A 23,234-nucleotide genomic window follows, 5' to 3' on the forward strand; every position below is an offset into this window, starting at 1 on the left:
TATATCCAGACAAAACTTTCCCTAAAAAAGACACATGCACCCACATGTTCACTGCAGCACAATTCACAGTAGCCAAGACATAGAAACAACCCAATCCACTGATAGAAGATTGGATTAGGAAGATGTGGTATATATACACAACAGAATACTACTCAGCAATAAAAAAGAACAAAATAATCCCATTTGCAGCAACATGGATGAAACTAGAGGCTCTCATACTGAGTGAAGTAAGTCCTAAAGAGAAAGACAAATACCATATGATATCACTTATATATGGAATCTAATACATAGCAGAAAGGAAACTTTCCACAGAAAAGAAAATCATGGACTTGGAGAATAGACTTGTGGTTGCCAAGGGGGAGGGGGAGGAAGTGGGGTGGATTTGGAGGTTGGGGTTAATAGATGCAAGCTATTGGTTTTGGAATGGATTAGCAATGAGATCCTGCTGTGTAGTACTGGGAACTATGTCTGGTCACTTATGATGGAGCATGACAATGGAAGAAAATAGAGTGTGTACATGTATGTGTAATTGGGTCACCGTGCTGTACAGTAGAAAAAAAAATGTATTGGGAAAATAGTTTTAAAAATAAATAAATAAAAGCAGATATTGAATGGAAAAAAAATTTTAAATGTCCTTAAACTTAAGAAAAAAAAAAATGAAGGATAAATGTCATGCATGAAAGACTCAGCATATTTATGTGTCTTCAGATCCGGTGTTGCTGTAAGATGTGGCTCGAATCCTGCATTGCTGTGGCAGTGGTGTAGGCCCATGGCTATGGCTCCGATTAGACCCCTAGCCTGGGAACTTCCATATGCCACAGGTGCAGCCCTAAAAATGCAAGGGAAAAAAAAAAAAGTGCCTTCATTCTTTTTTGACAGTTTTAGATACCGATCAGCTCTCTATCCACCTATGCATCTGTCATCTGCTTATTGTTCTACCTACCTATCATCTATCACCTATCAATTTCTCTATCATCTCTCCCTGTCTATTCTGACAAAATGAGGGACTATGGGAGGTTTTACCCCATTCAAAAATGTTTATTATCAATGCCAGATCTCTTTTTCTGGTAAAGTGGAGGTGTCACCAAATTTAACAAGCACCAGGTATCAATTATCATTTATAAGAAAGAGTCAAATGCTATATCTCTTTGCTTATTAAAGGGACAGATTTCAATCAACAATTGCTTCTTATTACCCACCATCTGTGTGAAGGCTTTACATAATTGCTTGCATACCGTGTCTTTGATAGGCCTTATTTCTGATAAACAGAAAATAAAATTAAGCTCTCCTGTGAGATCCATTACAGAGAAAGCTTGGAATAAATATAGTAGATTTAATTCTTCCCTTTCACAAACCTGACAAGGCAGCTGCTGGAAGCCTCACTTATGAATCTTTGTTTAGAATGAAATTCCAAATGATGAAGCATGAGCCTTTAATGACAAAATGTGCTATATGGTCAATGGAAAAGGAAGTGTTTCCCAGGCTGCTGTCTTAGATGCATCAAGAATTAAAAGAATATGAGATAATTTAGAATGATAGATAATCATTTTGTGCCACTGAATTTTAAATCAACACCTGGGTTAGGCACGGCGAGTAAAATGTGAAGCCAAGCACATTCAAGGAAACCGTAGCATTTGCTTTTAATATTCATAAAGTTTTTAAATTGAAGCTGTACAATATGTTCTATCACAGGTGGCACTTTAGGAAATTATGTCAGATGATGGAAAATCAGCAGGTGTATGACTATCAGTGTGCCAAACGTGGTTGGACACAGGTATGTTACTAATCTCTCCAAGAAAGACAGCAAAACATGTATTCACACTGGATATATAGAATCTTGTTACAAAATGGGAAATAGCTAAGACATTTTTATCTGTAGCAATATAATATTATAACATAAATAATGCTGAAAGTATGTAGGAAAAAAATCACACTGCTTAACAAAGGAAAAATAACACCCATTAACATAAATGAACTGTACAAATCAGAAGCGCTCAGTCCTATGAATTTTGGAAATTATATTTATGCAACTAAATTCAAAGACAGATATTGAACATTCTATCACATCAGATAATTCTCTCCTGCCCATGGCTGTTACTGTCTATTTTCTAGAAAAGGACACATTCCAAGAAGCTCAGCACCACAAGTGCCTTATTTCTCGTTCACCCCCAGCATTCAGCACAGAACCTGACAGACTAAAACCAAAATCAGTTCTGGTTGAATGAATGAAGAAACGAAAGAATGAAGAGACAACGGATCTTCATGTTATCATTGTGAACATTTCAGTTATGATAGAACCTTACTGAGAAAACATAGTTCTGTCCATGGATCAATGAGGAAAACTCTACCAAGAGCTTGACTCTTGCTGAATGAGTTTCCAAAGGTGACCTGCTGGATGAGGGCTCCAGAACCACCCACAAAGGCTGCCTTTGAAAACTCACGTTCCTGTGATTTTGCACTAGACCCCACCATTATATCAGATCAAGGTTACCAGTTGGGAGAAAGAGAGAGGCAGGTGGCAAGATCTCTTTAATCAGGTTTTGATTTGACTTACCTCGGTTCACCTCCGGATGTTCTGCGCTTCCCCACGGTGGACCGTCGGGTGCCCTGCAGATAATTTGTACTCACCGACTCCGCCGGTCCTCTCTTGATTGAGTGCAGTAGAGGAGCAATGGAAAATTGGTGTGTATTACCTCTTTCCATACCCCTATGGGTACGGTTTGCTTATTATAGCCATTAAAAATCATGTTTAACTATTCATATTAAGACAGTGTGTCAAAGTAACATTATTAACATGTGCATTAAATCTTTCTCATAATTTCATTGTATACAACACAAAAGTTCATTTATCTGGAATAACCAATTCTTAGTTACAATTTCTGCTGGATAAGAACATGTCTTAATCATTGAAGAGACACTATGTTTACTATGTGTCTAGCTAATGGTTTTGTTGCTCTCCAAAACCATCACTCAATCCTGTCCTCTGTACATTTATACATTATGATACTTATGTGACAAAAGAGGCTTCTTTGTAACTGTTCTTCAAAAACACCTCTAAAACTCCACTGCCATTTATTATATGACATTATCACTTGATCTCATCTTTAACTTCCAACATCCGTCCTCACTTTATTTCTTCTTCCTGACTTCTCAAACTCTGGCTTTCTCTAAATCACTCTGAACAAAGAAATCTAAGAAGTGTGAGGTCTTAAGGTTCATTCGAACAAATGTAAAGACAAAAAGAAGGAGTAGACAAATTTATATTGTATGTATTACTCTTATTTGAATTTTAAATATTTTATAATTTTTTTTCTATTTTAATGACTCCAAAACAACTCTAAACTACTTTTTCAGAGCATAAGATATATGTTAAATGAGAAAACATAACAATATTTTCAAAACCACTCAAAAATAAAACTTAATTTTTAATTAATCCTTCGCAACTAAACAAAATGTAAAATTTCACAACATTCCATATGTATTGTTGGCAAGGATGTAATAGCAGATTAAAGTGAGATCGTATGATTACAGCGAAATCACATTCACATATGGGGGAAAGTAAACAATGACTTCTTTGCTGAATGTTAGTATCTTCTTGGTGTCTGCTTGCCCTCACGTGACAGGACCCTCTTGTTTACCCAGGACAAACGGCACATCCTCACCCTTCTTCTATTCTACTTTCAACTTGCCTCCACGGAACAATCTTACTATCAAGTGAAAGGTAATTACTCTGTGTGAATAGGTCATTAACCAAGGAAAGACATCTTGAAATGTAGGCATCCATATTTACAAACTGCATCCTACCTGCTGGTTATGGTTGACTTCCACCAGTCTATGCAGATGATGGGGTCCAGCTTCTGGATTGTTCCTTTACAAGGCTGTGAGAAGAAGAAGAAAGAGATCAGCACTCTCCCTTTACTGCTAATTGGAATAAAGGAGAAGCCTTCCTCTCTCCATTTTAAATGACACCATCTTCAGGCTGCTGAATAAATCCTCTATTGTTGACATTCAATGGAGGAGGAATTCGATTCCATACTATCAAGAGAGAGTCAAGAACACTGTAATTGATACTCAGAATAACAAGGTAACCTCTTTTCACAGTGAAGGTCATACGAATGACAGAAAAGGAAATGAAAAATAGCCTGAAATACTTAAAACAGTGGCCACACAATTAGACGGTAGTTTGTATTCTGCCACTTTATTTTTTCAAAAGCAAATAATACTTCTAAGAAGCTCAGCTATACTATTCAAATGATAAGAAAACATAAAAATACTGTATCTTAAAAACTAAGATACAGCTTTGCATTTTTCCTAAAAGTGAAATAATAGTCCCATTTGCAGTAGCTCAGAGAAAAAATAATTTCGTTACATAAAATGATCAAATCCATGTTATATAAAACAAATGAATAAGAATCTAGATACATACAAAATGGAATTATACAAGAATGGGTGCAGTTCACAAATGTATATAGAAGCTTAAGTCATGATACTAAAGTGTTATCATTTTCCTAAATCTGAAAAAACAAAGGGGTGTACAGAGGGAGTTTAGGATATCTGAGACAGAAATAGAAGCTGTAATCAACAAAAAACCCTATCCTGAACATATTTCTCTCTCTCTCCCTCTTTGTGTGTGTGTGGGGGGGCAGCCCTGTGGAGAGAAAAATAATATGTTGAGAATAAAATGATACTTATTCAAAGTAAATCAGTTTAGTTTATTATGTAAATGTGAGATTCCCTTTACTTAGACTGACTTAAGATTTGGAAGGGCATACAGGAGAGAGAAGAAATCAAGGCAGATTGGTCTACATCATTTAGTTATAATCTCAGATCTTCCCTTTTTTATGGAGGCTTCAATGGCTCTCTGGACCAAAAGCAAATGCTCCTTGTCCATATTCCTATAGTACTGGGTTTCCAGGCATCTTGTAATGCTGAATACATTTCACAATAGTTGCTGAAGTTCCTTAAATGCACAACTGCTGTCAAATGGAATTACTCCTAAGGTTAACTTCCTAAAATGCACACTTACGACAGCAATCTGCTGGAATTAGTATCACAATTATCACTATCCAAGCAGTTGCACCAAACGCTTATGCCTACCATCCGCAAACATAGCTCTTGGCACTGTTGGGTTTTTTGTTTGTTTGTTTGTTTTAGCTCAAGGAAAATAAAATATATCTCCAAAACAATACCTGAGAATGAGTGAATATTCTCAGTGTTTCACTGTTAAAGACAAGAGAAGTACAAGAATATCACCTATTTCCAAATAAAAAATGAGCTGTGTTCCAAAGGAGCCATTGTTTAATGCACAGTCAGTTGACCCCATGCTGCCCCGTATAAGTTCCCTTTATAAACTTGACTCTTGCTTACTTTGTTGCTTTTCTTTTATGTGCCACCTCCCTAACCCCATATGGCTGTTCTGAGGTCCCCCCTCCCCCACCTTTGGTTATCCCATTCTTTTTTTGTCTCTCATGACAATCTTACTAAATCCTGTGACTTCCGATCACAGTTCAGTTCAAATGATTAGCAAATCTTTACTCCACCCCCGCCCATTTCATGAGGTCCAGCCTCAGATTTCTAATCTCCTGCTGGACATACACACAGATCATCACCAGCTCTTCCAATGCAGTCTGGTCAATACTTGACTCACTGTCAGTCTTTCTAAGTTATTTCTTCCAATTATTTGATGTATGCATGAATCGCACCAACCTCATGTCAACCATGTTTAAATACTCAGCATTAACCTTGACCCTTTTCTTGCTCCACATCCACGGATTATTGAAGCATTAATCCTGCCTTGGTAGCATTTTTGCATCCACTTTTAAAAATTGCACTGACAATGCCACATATCAGCATCTCATAAATTGCCCTCCAGTTTCTCCCTCAAGTTCGCTCGTACCTCCCTCAAGGCCAAGTGCTTACAAACAAGCACCTACCTCTAGTTTCCCTATAGTCCAATGAGCTTTGTACTAAACTCCATTTAGTTGTTCCATATTGCATCTCTCTGATCATAGTGTTCCCTTAATCAAAATCAAGTTCAAATTCTTAGATATCAGACAAGCGGACTGGAGCCATCAGAGGCGCCCAAAGCTTAGCTTGGGGTCTTTGCAATCTTATTTCCTATTTCTCACTTTTCAGCACCCTTCGCACAATCAAATAATGCTGTTTGATGTGCTCCTTGCTGGACCACAAATGCTTATCCTCATATTCTCAAGAGAGAACAGGAAAACATTTTTTCCATCATTACATTTCTGCATTCCCCTCTCTCTCTTCAGTTCTCTATTTAACAGTTACCTTTTCCATAGTGACTTCTCTGCCTTGAGGCCAAAGATCATTTCAAATTCATCTTTGAAGTCCCTGTGCCTAGCAAAATTACACATATATCCTAACCAGTCAAGAATGATTTATTGAAAAAAATTAAATCCTCTGAAATAATTTATTCTTCTGAACTTACTGTAAAATAGGAGCACTTTTATTGTTATATTTAATGTTTTGCCTTACATGTTATTTATTTATGCACTGGTCTTATCTCTCCAAATAGAATATAAAGTCTTAGTAGGGAAGATTAATTTCTTTATCACCCAATACCCAGAATAAATTATTTCATGCAGTGATAAACTCCAACAAAAATTTAAAGGAAATATCACTGGGATTTTTTTCCCAAGGGAGATGTATTTAAATAGTTATTGGTTTATGGAGTTAGGCACAAAATCCATTTCATCAGTGTTGCTGACATGTTAGTGATCACTTTTTTAAGCATCGTAAATAGTAATGAAGCATTGTTAATATTTAAGTAAGGCATAGACAATTTTTTTTTTTACTATTGGTTTGCAATAGGAATAGGGGACTCAATTACAAAGGATAAAAAGTTGTACAAATTCTGATATAAAGTTTCTGTACCCTTTGAAGTTTCTGTGATATATAAAGCATGGGTATTTTATTATGTTGGAAATGATCTTCAAGAATTTATCTTTAATTTGCCTTGATTGATCCTAGATTGTCATTCTTCTCATTGGACAGTTTAGAATATTCTGTGGCTTTCCACTGCAATGAAATGGAAATAACAAGGAATTAGAAATCCTGTGTTGAGTGAATGACCATTTCTTATGCTTAATTACATGTGTTGGCATCATGCATTTATGTAGGAAATAATTACGGTATGTTGAACACCAGCTAAGTCCTTTAACTAACACCAGCTAAGTTATTTAACTTGGATAGTGTATCCTTCAACTGTCTAGCTCTTGAGATGCACATTAAGCACTTCCGAGCATGCATATCATCCTGCCCACATATCTAAATACCCACACGCAGTTATTTATCATCCCATGCTTTTCTGCACGCAAGTCACTTCCCACTTGAAATTCTATGGAAAAGTCTGAAGTGCCTCACATCTCAGTAACTGCAGATCTGCTCAGTGCGGTGACGTGCTGTTTAATCCGATGGGAAATCTAAGAAGAATATAATCTAAGACTCTTCTCACATGGAATGTACTTTTTCAGCTGCAAGAACAAGCTCTTCCACAGAGCTTCCATTCGAAGGAAATTTCCTCTTGTCACAGACACAGCTTTGAAGAGGAATGGGAAAGGCTTTCCGTAATTTTACTTTCTTTAATGCGTCAGCAAAAGCTATATACTCTCCCTTTGAGATTTTATTACATAATAACCCCAAAAAACTATATTAAAATGTTAAGCATCTTTTAAATACCATGGCAGTAGCTGAATTACACACACTTGCATTTCCTTTGAACTCTAGGTATTCTATCAAATTACTGAGAAGGAATTGGGTAGCATTGTTTATGACCCTTGGAAATGTGGTCAGAGACTAGAATGTGATGGGTGCACCCGATAAATAGAATAAATAAGAAAGTTTACAGCAGAGCTCTTTCAGGCAGCCTTAAAAAGACCAGGCAGCTCAGCCGTCACATGACAGCTATCTGCAGAGTCCTAGAACACAAAAACTAAGCCGACATCCCCGTGTAATCAAACTGCCAGGGGTCAAGTAGTTGCGATTGGAAAATCTGAGGGGTCCGTGTCTCTTTTCAGCTCCTACCTTCCTTAAAAATTGATTACATCTTCCCGAAAGATCCTCAACTTGTCAAAAAGGAAAAACACACCACGATTGTGTTTGATTGAAGGACGCTGGACAAAAATGACCATAAGGAACAGCCAAAGAATGTCAATATACAACTTGAGCTCAGACGTCCCTTGTCCTTACGCTATGGTTAAAACCCAACAATGGAGAATCTCGGTGTTGCCCTTTGAAACCTTAGCTTACTTTGTACATTCTCCTGAAGTGTGTAGACAGCCAACAGAGTACAGCAAAGTGCACCAACCGTACTTCAGTAAAAGTTTTGAAAATGAAAAAAAAAAAAAAGTGTGACAACATTAGATTATCACTTCATCGTTTCTAAAACATAAACAGAGTTCAGATTCCCTGTCCTCTTGAAATGCTATTTAAGTTCCTAATAATTGGCTTTAAGTATATAGTGTCAGCATACTCCTAACTGCTTTAGAAAAATACAAACTATTACTGACACACTGGTCTCCACGGCATACCCAGTAGCTCCAGGGGGAAAAAAATGAAAGAAAATGCCTTACTGGAGTCTTTAGAATGCCAGTGGTCCAAAATGCTTGTTTAAATGTTCCATTTCACAAGTTAATTATTTCCTCAGCTATGGGAACAATTGAGATGAGGGGAATTTAACAAATATTGAGCACCTACTGTATGCAGACAAGTGACCCAGGTAGTTTTATATTCAACCCAATCCTCCAAAGTTGGACTTGGGAAGAGTGCTGTCTCCTGCCAAGGAGGCATTTCGTGGCTTGCCGTGCAGGATAGACGGTAAGATGTATTTTCAGTTCCTATTCTCATCAGGAAGCAGCGCTCCCCTGGAAAGAGCAGGGATGGGCTTAGCACTCTCAATAAACTCTTAAAACAAACAAACAAACAAATAAAAACAGTCACAGGAGTTCCCGTCGTGGCGCGGTGGTTAACGAATCCGACTAGGAACCATGAGGTTGCGGGTTCGGTCCCTGCCCTTGCTCAGTGGGTTAACGATCCGGCGTTGCCATGAGCTGCGGTGTAGGTTGCAGACGCGGCTCGGATCCCGCGCTGCTGTGGCTCTGGTGTAGGCCGGGGGCTACAGCTCCGATTGGACCCCTAGACTGGGAACCTCCATATGCCGCGGGAGCGGCCCAAGAAATGGCAAAAAGACCAAAAAAAAAAAAAAAAAAAAAAAATAGTCACAGGCTCTCTTATTAAGAAACCCTTAATGTATTGTCACATACGATTTCACGCCTGAACTGGGTCCACCGTACCTGAGACTGACGCTACAGGGTCTGGTATCCAGGGAAGTTTAATGAAGTGATGTCCATTCCAGCATCGTACAAAATCAGACTTATTTTTGCTCTGCTGCTAATACCTCACACCAGTAGTTCTCAAAGCTGTGTTCTCATCACCATCACCTGAGGCCCATTACAAAAGTGCACGTCCCTGGGCACCTTCCCCAAACTGCAGGATTCATAATGGATTCTTTGGATCAATCACATTTGAAAAACTGCATTAGAATTTCACATAGAGAACCTAAGTAAATGCTTACAAAATTTCTACAGGCAGCATTTTTCCGCATATTTCTACAGGAAATGAATCACGCTCAGAGAGACACAGTACTAGACTTAAAATTGTAACCACACAGAATGGGAGGTTTCATATGTTAAGCCAAGGAAGTCAGTCCTTAAATCCTACATTCACTGTGGGTACCATACCGCCTCTCCAGAAGCAGGTCAAGTAGGGAGTTATGTCAGACCGCAAGCTCAGTATAAGCTTCCTTGAAGGAGGTCTCAGGTGGTCCAAAAAGGCAATAACCAGGGAATCTCTCGATCCCGGACAAGGTAATAATAATCAGTTAATTCAGTCAGCAGCCAGAGTTTACTGAGTGCCAACTGGGCGCTAAGCACAGCATAAAGCAGAAGATGAAGGTCAAAATAAGCTCAAGGTGTTTACAACCCAATAGCACAAAAAAGGCGGGATTAGAAAGCAAAATATCTTCATGCTACATCGGGTTTCTATACAACAGGCCATTGTGGATTGAACTGTATTCCCCCGCAAAAGCCACCCTAAGGTCCTCAGTCCCGGTACCTGTGAATGCGGCCTTTGGAAACAGCCTTTGTGATGCAATGGAGACGTAAGTTAAGACGATGTCCTAGCGGAGTCAGGCCGTTTATCCAGTCGAGTGGCGTCCTTGGAGGAAGAAAAGCAGAACCGCAGCCACGCGCACGCGCACGCACACGTACAGACGGTCGCATAGAGACGTAGATACACGCTTTGGAATTAAGCAGCTGCAGGCCATGGAAAGCCGAGGACGGCTGCAACCCCAAAGCCTGGGAGCATGGCCTGGGACGGCTTCTCCCCTCGAGCCGTCCCAGGGAACATGGTCTTAGCAACACCTCGAGTTTGGACTTCTAGCCTCCGGAACTGTGAGAGAATAAACTTATTTAGTCCAAGCCACCCGGTTTGAAGCATTTGGCGATGACAGCTCTAGGAACATAATACACAGGTGTTCACCATATTTTGACGTCAGTACTCTTTAGACTCTCGAACATTATGGGAGACTCAAAAAAAAAAAAAAAAAAAAAAAAAAACTTTTGTTGGTTTATTTCTTTTTTTTTCTTTTCTGGCCATTCCAGGGCCATGGATTGAATGCAAACCACAGTTGCGACCTACCACAGCTGGGGCATCGCTGGATCCTTAATCTGCCATGCCACAGTGGGAACTCCAAACTTCCGTTTTTATGGTCTTCATTTATCAATGTTTACAATCTATGAAATTAAATCTATACATTTAAAAAAATAACTAATTTATTTAAAATAATAATATTGCCATTGTATGCTGAATAACGTATTTTTAAATAACTGTATTTTTTTTAAAAGTGAAAGAACTCAGAAAACTAGCATTGTTTTACAGTTTTGCAAATCTTTTTAACATCTGGCTTAATAGGAGACAGCTGGGGTCTCCTATGGGCTGCTTTCAGTGTGCTTCAATACATTGTTCTGGGCGAAGTATGTTAAGAAAATATGGCCTAGCACAGATATATGGTTGGAAGAGAGGAATGGTTACATAGCAGTCTTTGTGGGTATTTGTAGGTATTCTTCTTTGACATTACATTCAAACTCATCGAGTGGTAGTGTCTTAAAGTTAGTTGCAATACGGTGGACTCCAGCATGATTTTCTTTGTTTTATGCAATCCATTGGCCTAACTTGCACTTTGAATAAATCTTTTACAAGTACATGGTTTTGTAGCATTATAGTCCCTTGAAAAGTATTCGTTCACTCACTTTTGCAGATCTTTCAAATGTCGACAAATTCTGTTACATGATATAAAAATAAATCACACCTGCTGATGTCAATAATCTCAGCTGAAAATTCCTTAAAGGTTAGGAAAGCTTCGAGCTCATTATGGCCAATATAATATTTTCCAAAATTGTAACTATAATTAGAAACTTAAATTTTATAATTGGTAGTTAATATGCTTAGTGGTTATTCTTTTTTTTTTTTTTTTCGCCGCACCTGTGGCATATGGAGGTGCCCAGGCTAGGGGTCTAATCAGAGTTACAGCTGCCAGCCACGGCCACAGCCACAGCCACTCCAGATCTGAGCCGTGTCTGCAACCTACACTACAGCTCACGGCAACGCCAGATCCTTAACCCACTGAGTGAGGCCAAGGATCGAACCCGCAACCTCATGGTTCCTGGTCGGATTCGTTAATCACTGAGCCACGACGGGAACTCCAATTATAGAGAATATTTTAAATGTCCATTCAAGTGCCAAAATATAATAACATTAATATATTTTATGGCTTTTGAGATAACAAGAATGAAACAAGAAGAACATAGGGTATGAAGAATTATAAAGTATCTATGATGTGGTTTTGATTCAGGAGATGCTTAAAAACTGGATAAAAATCCTTCTCAACTATTTGCTAGCTGTGTGAGCTTAGACTTTTTGACAAAACTTTGTGGGCTTCAATTTCCTTCCTAAATAATTCTTTGAAAATTCTATAGCATTTTTGAAAGCCATAAAGTTAGCTATTTATAAGGCATCCATCATGGCACCTGGCATTTCTTGGGCATGAAAAGAAAAATGGAGTCCTCCACCACATGCCTTCTCTGACAGAGCTGCTGCCTCCAGTCCTGAGGGCCGTTGACTTCACAAGCCTCTTGGCCAAGCGGTCTAGATCAAGCCTAATGGCTAGGAAGTTGACATCAGCCCAGGATTCCCTTATACACACCTACATTTGCCCAGATATGAAGCCAGCTTTGTATGTTTCTCTGTCTGAAGGTGGCTGGTACAGAAATGGGACAGTTATATATGTGTGTGTGTGTGTGTGTGTGTATTTGCATATTCAGATGTGACATGGTGTTGGATCAAAAAGTCAAAAGTTCTCAGGAAAATGTAGGATGTAAATCACAGGGGAGAGGATAAGGCTTGGACAGTGAGGACCACACATACCTCCAGAATAGGAAGAAATAAAGTGGTCAGTGCAGGCAAATTTTCACGGGATTGAAATTAGATAGAACACATTTGATATGTTATCTTTTCACTACCAGGCAGGGACTGTGGTCTCTGAGCCACTGTTAGGAGAGTGTGATTATGACAGAGCAGAATGCCCTGGGCTGACTTAAGGGGCACCAGGCTGGCCAGTGGCCCAGAAGCATGAAGCCTAAGGGTGAATGCTTGCCCCTGAGAGTTTACTGAAATGTGGAGCTGACAGAAGATGACAGGGTAATCTTACACTCTAGAGGACACCGCCCCATCAGCTTAGAACTAGGATTGTTCCATGGTGTGAGAGCTCAGCATCTTTGTTTTGCAACTGAAAGAACCAATTCAGTTTATTTCCTTCCAAAGTGAAAGATCCGGGAAGTATTTGCCAACACAGCTCCAGTTTCCACTTTTGCTACATTAATATATTTGCATTTTGTATAAATGATTCAATAGAGGAAGTGAGATGGTTTACTGACCTCTAATTCTAATGAGATATACATGATGCCGTAGTCCTAGAGCCTTGAACCTCAGGCTTTGTCAAATGATAGAGTTACCTCTGTGGAGACAAAGAAATCAAAATCTATGTTTCCACCGGGTTTTGATATACAGTGACTAAAGTTTTTAAAATTTCTTTTCTCTAGGTGAAGACAGAACTAAGAAAGTATGGATCTTGGAGGAGTTCCCGTCATGGCGCAGTGGTTAACGAATCCGACTAGGAACCATGAGGTTGCGGGTTCGGTCCCTGCCCTTGCTCAGTGGGTTAACGATCCGGCGTTGCCGTGAGCTGTGGTGTAGGTTGCAAACGCGGCTCAGATCCCACGTTGCTGTGGCTCTGGCGTAGGCCGGTGGCTGCAGCTCCGATTCGACCCCTAGCCTGGGAACCTCCATATGCCGTGGGAGCGGCCCAAGAAATAGCAAAAAAAAAAGAAAATATGGATCTTTAAATGCTAAGTTATTTATGAGCTGCCAAAAATACAGATATTGGAGTTTCTAAGTCTTTGTATTTTTCATCGAAAGAATTCAACTTACACGAAGACGATTTTTTTCTTAGATATTTTATTTTATTTTTTTTTTGTCTTTTTAGGGATGCATCCATGGCATATGGAGGTTCCCAGGCGAGGGGTTGAATTGTTGCTATAGCCAGTGGCCTACACCACAGTCACGGCAACACCAGATCCAAGCTGCATCTGTGACCTACACCACAGCAATGCTGGATCTTTAACCCACTGAGTGAGGCCAGGAATTGAACCTGGGTCCTCATGGATACTAGTCAGATTCATTTCCACAGTGGGACTGCAGTGGGACTTCCTTACCCAGATATTTTAAAAATCTTTTAAGAAAGTCATTTTTACTACCATTTAATAATAGTAATCTCTTCATATCAAGGAGTCATAACACACAGTTCCATCTTGAGGGAACTAATTGAGATCATATGCTAATTTAGACATATTTTTGTTTTCTCCCTTCTGCTTATTCCCCAAGTTTGTAAAAGTTGTTTATAGAGTCAGAAACAAAGGCACACATGGCCGTATTTTCTCTTTTTAATAAAATTTTCTTTACACAAACATGTGTTAACTGAGAAAGCTGTGCTCAGATATTCTACGAGTTTCACAGAGTGAGTCCGAGATCACTTGATTTTATTTCTGCCACACTATCCGCCTCAGGAATTAATATGTCTGAAACGTATCAGATTATCTCATTTATGATTAATTTGCTTATCACGCAGTAAAACATGCATAGAAATTGATTTCATTTGAATATGGAGGCCTTATTATAAGCAGAAAATCTCACCTCCACGGCTTTATGTGTTCTTCTGCCGTGGACAAAGCATCTTGTCATCTTACACCATGACTCATGACTTGCTTTACTAGTCTTTGTCTAAAAGTTTTTAATTTTTTAAGAATCTTACTGGAGTATAGTCGACTTGCAATGTTGTATTAGTTTCAGGTGTAAAGCGAAGTGAATCAGTCATACATATAAATATACACATTCTTTTTCCCATATTGGTTATTACGAACTGTTGAGTAGATTTTCCTGTTCTGTGCAGTAGGTTTTTGTTACTCATCTATTTTTCTTAGAGAATTCACTCTCCCAACTCTTCCGTCCCTCCAACAGTTTCACCTATGGTAGCCGTAAGATTGGTTTTGAAATCTATGAGTTTCTGTTTTAGAGATTATCATACTGAGTGAAGTAAGTCAGAGAAAGACAAACATCATATGATATCACTTCCATGTGGAATCTAATAAAAATGATATAAAAACATATACTACTTCTCTTCCTTCAAGAATCAGTTCACCTGTTGCCTTTCCTACAGTATTTCTTATATTGTATTTTAAAAGTGCCTTTTAAAGAAATCACTTTGTTTCCACCTATAGCAAAACAGCCCATCAAGTCCATCATTTCATTATCACTTTATTTACTTAAATATCTTTCCCAACAGATTGTGAGGGATTTAAGATGAAGAATACTCTTTTTTTTTTTTTTTGAGTTTTGCATCCACACAATGAAGCTTTTATTGAACAGACAATTGAAAAAAAAAATCAGTAAGACGCACTTGACTGATGAGGAAGCTAATTCCAACAGATGAACATTATTCATATGGCAGGGATACTTTACATCCTACCCTAAGTAGGATTTAGCTCCATTCTCTCATTCTTTGGGCTAATCACATGGAAAAAATCAACCCCTCCAGCCAACACAGGCACAAAACCTTCAGTATGCTTTCCAACGGCTGTGCCCATAACCACTCCCCACCAAACATGTTTTGCCCTTCATAAGCTATTTATAAATGACTCCAGTTCAGATGAGGTTTTTTATTTTTGTTTTCATTTTTTTTTTTTCTGTTGTAAATCTCTGTTAGAAAAGTAGACAGCCAGTTAGAATGAAAGGCTCTTTAGACTGACCTAGAGAAAAGCGATTTTTGAGATGGGAAGAACATCAGGGGATTTTTCTCTCTTCCTCTTCAGACTACATGGTATACAAAGCCTCCAAAGACAAAGTTGATGGGCAATTAGAGTTTTATGAATCAGAAAAATAGCTTTGATGCCGGACACCATAGAGAGGAATACAGTCGAGCCCGATGGTAAAGATTTTCAAGAGTAGAGTAGAGAACAGATTAATTCGCCAATTTTTCTACATTTGTCAAAGCAAATGACTTTGTGCAGATCTTACATTACCTTTAATAGCTTGGCAGGCCTTTCTTACCCCAGCTTGACTTTGCTCTTTTGTACTTGACCATCAGTGCTGGTCTAGCTACACCAATTGCAGTTCTGCCTGCAACCAAAACGGGTGTGACCTCATGAACCCTGGGGTATCTTCTTCCCATCTCTATGATGGAGGAGGGGGTCTTTAAAGTCATCTTTTACAATCAAAGCACCTACAGACGTTAGTTAATAGAATGGAGATTTAAGGTTCTCTGTGCAAGGACCGTGATCTGAGTAATCATTTATTCCCATTATACAGTATCATTCCTGTGCGTGGCACTACATAAATAATAATAGTGAGAATAATAGATGCATCTCTCTAGATGAAACAAGACAGCGATGGAATGTTTAATTAAAAGCAAAGTGATAATAAGGACATATTTCCAGCGATTCAATCAAGTTGTCATACATACACAATCCACCAAATAAGCCATCATAAGATAATTAAAAATTTTAAATAATTAGCCATTGTAATAAGTGCATAGTTAAGCTGATTTAATATTATCTGGTCCCCTGGGGCTATATTTCCACAAAAGATGGGATGGAGTAATATTTGGCATTAGAAATAGTATCCTTTTATCATTTATAAATGGTGGGAGTATGCAAAAGGAGCCTACTCCTCTAAAGATGTCAAATATTTAATTTTTAAAATATTCACTAAAATGCCATGGCAGGATTTGAAATGGCACTAAGTTTTGGGTTTAGGGGCAAGGAGTTTAAAAAACATCTGGAGATGCTGAAATAACCTGCATTCATTTATGTTATTTAGGTTGTAAAATCATATTCAATCTTGACCCACTCAGGAAATCTAACATAAACGTCCTGCTGATTTTGACAGTCATACAGCAAAAACACCCTCTAATGAGCATTTAATAGTCACCAAAAGTTTTGCATTAAGTACAAAGCCCTTTTGATTACTTATTCCACTAATTTAAAGTAAATGCTTTTACAGATGGCATCTGTTAGGCCCCAGAACGTGTGCTGCATTCATATGCAGTCAATGAAAATAGATTCCAGCTTTAGTAGAAAGATTTTACCAAAAAGATCAAACGTGAAACACTGAGTAAACATTTACCAGTGATGTATTTTATTTAAATCTCTTCCTAAATACTTACCCAATAAGAAAGTACAATGCTTAGGGTCTGAGCAGCAATTGAGAAACACCTTGGCAAATTAACACCTACATCAAAATGATCTAGACAAAGAAACGGAGCCCTTCATTCCACTTCTCATCTTCCTAAGTGTAGAAGCATATAATATTTCAGTCCCTTCAAACTGTATTCTATTACATACATGAAAAATGCCATGAGACGCTTTCAGATGGTAGAGGTGATCAGGAAAATAACAAGGACATGTTACAAAGAAAAACAAAAGAGAGCCACAGATTTCCTTACAGACGGATAAATGAACCATATTCTGGCTTTAATTAATAGAGCTACTATGATTATCGTTATTAGTGCCCTCTGATGTCAGGAGACATTATAGCAAAAGCCAATGTAAATAATACATTATGATCTTATGCAAGTGAGTTTCATCTATGTGTAAGAAAGATCGTACACTCAGGCAACATGAAATGAACCCAGGGTGACCAGTGCCCTAAATAACTTCCTTTTCCATGCTTTCAGAAGCACACTAGCTGGCCCATGGAGAAACAATATACTCCGTTGGAATTCCAAATGACTCCCCTGTACGTAAAGGGGAGGCCAAGTCCCACACTTGCTAATACTCAAGGACCTTCTCCTTAGAAACACGGAAAACTTCCCATTTGGATATGCTAGGGACACTAATTTTAGGTTTGACATATCAAAAGTATTAATGATAGTCCAGAAATTAAGAAAGTTGCAATACTGGGTAAGTCCCAGCACTTAGTTTCACATGTAGGATGACGGACTATGGAAATTGGGTGGTATAATAAAATTTACTTGAAAAGAGTTTCTCTTAAGTGTTTCATTTACTAAATTAAATGTACTTAAACCTCACATTTGCCAAAAACTGTAGCCTGACAGCCATATCATAACGCAAGTAGGTCAGGGTCCATCAGCTTTGCGCTACAGCCTCTGGGCCTGGACGCGTCCTTGTTGTAGAGGTCTGGCATGTGCCTGGGAGTACATCTAGCAGCATCCTTGCCTTTAACCCAGTAAACAACAGTCACATCCTCCATCTACAGTTGCCAAATGTCCCCCAGTTGCAAGGCACCCCCTCCTCCCAATCAAAAACCGATAAAATAGATGAATCTGGCTGAAATATTAGAATACCAATTAACTGAGGCTATATCATATGAGGAACTAACACATATTTGAAACCCTGATAATTTGCCATGCTACTTAAGGTGACCTTGTGATTTTTCAGTCCATTCTAAAATTCCAAGTCTTCATTATTTTAGCTAGAAAGCATCCTGTTAGAAATAGCCTGGGAGGATTTCTAATCTTTTTCTCAGTATCCTCCAATGGCAAGGAATCCAGCTTCTTAAAAGTCTTGAAGGTTTGAAGATTAGACTGAAACAGCTATGAAACAGGTAGGAGATGGACAAAAACACCTTCCCATGTGCCAAACTGAAAGAACCGGGATGATTATCTTGTAGATAGAAGTTGGACAGATCAGCTGCTGTAAATATTTACAGCAACAGTATTATGAGAACGTGGATTACGCTGATCCAGATCTGTTCACAAAATATTAATTAAGCACCTACAGTATGCCAAGTAATTTTGTTGTGCTGCAGAACTAAGTAAATAATGGACTCTGTGATTTAACACATACACAATTAAGCAGGAAATATACACAACATTCTTTCATTTTTCCATTTATTAAGAAGTAGGTGATTGTGTATGAAGAATGAATGAATGCATGCATGCAGAAATCCACACTTGAAAATATTTAATATCCAATGTAATAATGATTTTTTACACATGAACGGGCAGATTTTTCTTCTATAATCAAACACAATTAGTTACCAAAATAGGTACTCAGTGATATTTTTATATGCCTAATATAACTTACTCTCTATGTTCAATTATATTTACCAAGATTTATTTCAACCTACCTCACATATAGAATGAAGCTGGATTTACTGGTAGTTCAGTCCATGGGGTTATTGCTGCGTTTACACTCTATTTCTTCTCTCAAATCTTAAAAGTTTAAACACACACACACATTTGTGTGTATTTCCTTGAATGGCTCAATGGAGTAGCAAGTCTTCCTGTTAGTTCTTTATTTTCATATTTTAGTAAAAACATATAAATAATGGCCTTAACCTGAGAAGATAGAAGTTAAATAATTTCATTCACAAAAAGTAAGAGTCTTTGAGGATTATTTCTGTACAAACTTTGGGTCTCTATTTGTCCACATCCATTACTATTCTCCAATGTAAAATCTTTGCAATCAAAGTTCCAGCATTTCTCTGGTCCCCTGTGTGGCACTATTGCATACATGAAGAAGTCATCTTTTTTTTTTTTTTTTTTTTTTTTTTACAGCTATCCCCATGGTATATGGAAGGGATTGAATCTAGAGCTGGAGCTGTGATCTATGGTGCTTAACTGACTGCACCGGGCTGGGGACCAAACTGGTGCCTCCACAGAGACAAGATGACCACTGCAGTGGTAACTTTGAGAATTTGCATTTCCTAATAATGTACTTATCCAAGAAAAGAAATCTAATTCACGTAATAACTCACATATCTAAGAAACACGTACTATGACTCCAGGCAAATTTGATCCTTCTCTTGAGTTGTATTGCACTTGCTGTCTGTACAATATATAGCATCTTAAACAAGCACTGCCATGTGATTCTAAGGAAATACAATTCTTTTGGAGCTAAATTATACGTGCTGTAAAATGATATGTAGCTATTATTCAATAAATGAATATAATGCCATGAGATTTTAAGAAAAAAATTCCAAATATGCATAAACTTTAATAGCCAGCCGCATATTATACGTAATATTCTTTAGATGGAAAAGATTCAGAGCAGTTGTTTATATTTTCTTTGCCCCAGAGTACAATTCTAATTAAACTCTGGAGGTAAAATAATAAACTGTGACTGATTAATTTAACCAACAGTTATGGTTGAACTAGTTTTATCTGACCCCTAATTTAACATATTGACCCCATCCATAAGAATAGACAAAGAATAATAGAATTAGAAAGTATTTATTACTTCACTCATTTTTAAAAATTTTCTTCAATTTTTTATTATCTTAGTGTAAATATATAACCAACTCTAAATGTGTGTGTTGAGTTAATTTCTGGTTTTCTAAAATGCAGAAATTATTTATAGCAAATCAGCTAGAAAAAAGCTATGTTTTAATTTATTACTATTATTTTTAATTGAGTCTTATCCTTTCTCTTTACAAATGTATTCAAAGATACTATCGAAACTATTGCTCAAAGATTAATCCTTAATGTAAAAATTGAAAAGAAAAAATTCATAGTCAGATATAAGATTACAGAATGTCATAATAGGAGTTCCCATCGTGGCGCAGTGGTTAACGAATCCGACTAGGAACCATGAGGTTGTGAGTTCGGTCCCTGCCCTTGCTCAGTGGGTTAACGATCCGGCGTTGCCGTGAGCTGTGGTGTAGGTTGCAGACATGGCTCAGATCCTGTGTTGCTGTGGCTGTGGTGTAGGCTGGGGGCTACAGCTCCGATTAGACCCCTTGCCTGGGAACCTCCATATGCCGCAGGAGCGGCCCAAGAAATAGCAAAAAAAAAAAAAAAAAAAAAGAATGTCATAATAGTCATAAAACTTAAATCTTACTCTGCTACATTCTGAGGCACATAGGAGAAAACAAAACATATAGATCTTACTGGCTACCAATGGAAAGCAAACTAACTCATTAAAGAAAGAAGCTTCTGCCTGACCTTGAGCTTAAGGAGTATGTTGCTTTGAATCTTTTTTTTAAAATACATGTAAAATGCACTGAACAACCTAAGTGATAACATAATTTGCACTATTTAAAATTCTGACCAATTTTACATACCCCTATGTATCGGTTTCCTAGTACAAATTGCCACAAACTCAGTGGCTCAAAACAACAGAAGCATATTATTTTATGAATCTGGAAGTCAGATGTCTGAAATGGATTTCACTAGGATTCAATAAGATGTCAGCAGAACTGGAACCTCTTCTGGAGACCATAGGGAGGAATTCATTTGCCTTATACTCTTCCAGTTTCTAGAGTCAACCACATTCTTTGGCTCACAGCCCTCTTCCTCCACGTTCATAGCTGTCAACAGCACATCAAATTCTTGTGTTTCCTTAGTCTGACCTGACCATCTTTCCTCCCTCTTTCATTTATAAGGAAACTAATTCCCATCTCAAGGTCATCTCCCCATCTCAAGGTCAATTTATTAGCACCCTTAATGTCTATGTAACCTAACATAGTCATAAGTTCTGGGGACAGACATAGATATCCTTCTGCTGACCACAACCTATGTGTGATAACAGCCATCTGGAAAAACTCAATGTTTCTGATTCTTTGTGTATGTTGGGGAGGGAGGTGAGGGTTTGATGTGTGACAGTGTAGTATTTTTTTGGTGTATCCTGAAGAGAGTTTGCACATACCCTAGGTTAGCAGTTCTTGATCATAGGTACTTAACAGTGGAGTGGCAGGAATCTGTGAATCTAAAGAAGAGAAAAATATAGTAACATCTAGCTAGTACTGAACTGCTCCAAAATAAGGTGCCCATAGAATTTATTGTTAAAATATGAACACTTTTGAATGAGCAACTATTTACTCGATTTGTTTTTCATCAATAAACTAAGAGTTACATTTACCACCCTCATGAAATCCAGGTTATCGCTCCCATCAATAAGGAATAGGTTTGGATGGGATGATCTGGCACATGTAAACATTAATATGGGGAATAAGAATCATTTGGGGGATTAGAAAACAACCTTGAGTATTCCCCCAAATACCAGAATTCACACGTGATGTCTAACACCTAAATAGCTCAGGACTAAGGTCATTCCGGAAACTTAAAACTAAATGACTCATTGTATTAATTGAACAGAACACGCCTGGTATTTAATTATATAAACACAGTAAAGCTATAAGCAGAAATAAAGGGAAGGTGCATATTAAAATTAGGGCAAGGGTGGCTTGGAACAAATTTCTAAATCCTAAGACATATGTAGCCCTGGCTACCTTCAGCCTCCTCCCAAATTGTTACTGTTCACATTTCATCGTATATTAGCTCTAACGTAATACAAAGACCTGGGTCCTGCATTTATGCTCCAATATCTGCCTCTACATCACCACACGCACTGCACACCTCCACACCATCCGCTAGTCCAGGCTGGCCCTCCCCACCTCACCTGCATGCCAACCACGTCCCCTTCCAAGTCAACTGCTTCTTTCAACACTTCAGATAACCTCTTGCTCAGGCACCCTCAAAGAGTTTCCATTTACGAGAGGATCAAGTCTAAAATCCTTATCTTTGGCATTAAATGCCCAACACAGCCTACCCTATCCTACCTTTAAAGTCATAGATAGAGATTTCTAAAACTCAAAGATTCAGATCTAAAGCTCTCATTTCATAGAGGAAGAAAACAAAGCTCAGAAAGATTAAATAACTTGACCAAGGTCATGCTGCCAGTGACAGGTAAAGAATAGGGACGAAGATCATCTGACACCCAGTCTGTTCCCCCACAAATTCCCCAAACTCTTTTCTATTAACCCCAGTATTACATTCGTCTTCGTCTCACAGCCTTCTAAATATGACATCTTCATGCACTGCTATTGCCTTATCGACAGAAGATTGGGACTTAACACTAATTTAAGAAAGATAGCAATTTTATTTTTACATTTAAGTCACCAATAAAAGTGCATGTTCTCCATCATTTTAATGATATTTTTGCTTCTTCTAGGTGTTTTTGACTTTTTCAATTTTCTGTTAAAATGTGCATGTCAGTTTCCTTTGTTGAAATCAAATCATTTTATTTCCTACAACATACTTACACATGGTCTTTCTTATGCCTGACTTTTTCTTCTTCCCTCCCTCCCTTATTTTTTCCTTTATTATTCTTTTTTCAAACTTTATCTTTTTCTATATTTATTCCCAGCGATATTTTAGAAAAAAATTCAGATGTCTCATGAAAAGCCATAGGATAAGAAAAATAGAATGATATAAAATAAGGCAATAAAAGAAGGAAAACCATGTTTGGAAACAAAGTCATGCCAAGAATAATATAAAGAATGAGAATGAGAATGATGTGCATGGGAAGAAAAGCTGAAACACACATTTCGCTATTAGCTTTTTATCAAGTAATGTGACAGGAGAAGATAGGTCAATTAATTTCATATTCACAAAATTATTTGTTTGTAAATTAATGAGACATCACAGTTGTTATGGGAAATTACCAATGTTCTGACAAATAATATTATTGGTGCTCTTCCTAAAGAAAACATTATGTCATATAATAAACTCGGTTTTTGAAAATATACATACGAATGCCTGCTTATTACATATTGATCTTCAATTTTAACTGATGATCTCA

The 23,234-nt window shown here is 37.9% G+C and overlaps 1 protein-coding gene across 3 annotated transcripts in view; it reads right to left on the bottom strand.

Moving 5' to 3' along the window:
- Positions 1-387: 387 nt before the first annotated feature.
- Positions 388-23,234, bottom strand: part of LOC146398709 (uncharacterized) — an 843,865-nt gene continuing 821,018 nt past the window's right edge. For 2 of the 3 annotated variants that reach the window (XM_084982276.1, XM_084982275.1), the window contains exon 5: positions 388-3,878. In XM_084982276.1, coding sequence (XP_084838402.1) covers positions 3,871-3,878 — 8 coding nt within the window. In that variant the 3' untranslated portion in view covers positions 388-3,870. Of the gene's footprint in view, positions 3,879-10,134; positions 10,262-23,234 lie in introns of those variants that run through there. The other variant, XR_014819891.1, reaches the window with a different exon arrangement.

This window comes from Sus scrofa, chromosome 11 (genome assembly GCF_054392235.1).
Source record: "Sus scrofa isolate SSC_HxYL_T2T_F1_AM1 chromosome 11, Sscrofa_HxYL_maternal_Yorkshire_Landrace_v2.0, whole genome shotgun sequence".
NCBI lineage: Eukaryota > Metazoa > Chordata > Mammalia > Artiodactyla > Suidae > Sus > Sus scrofa.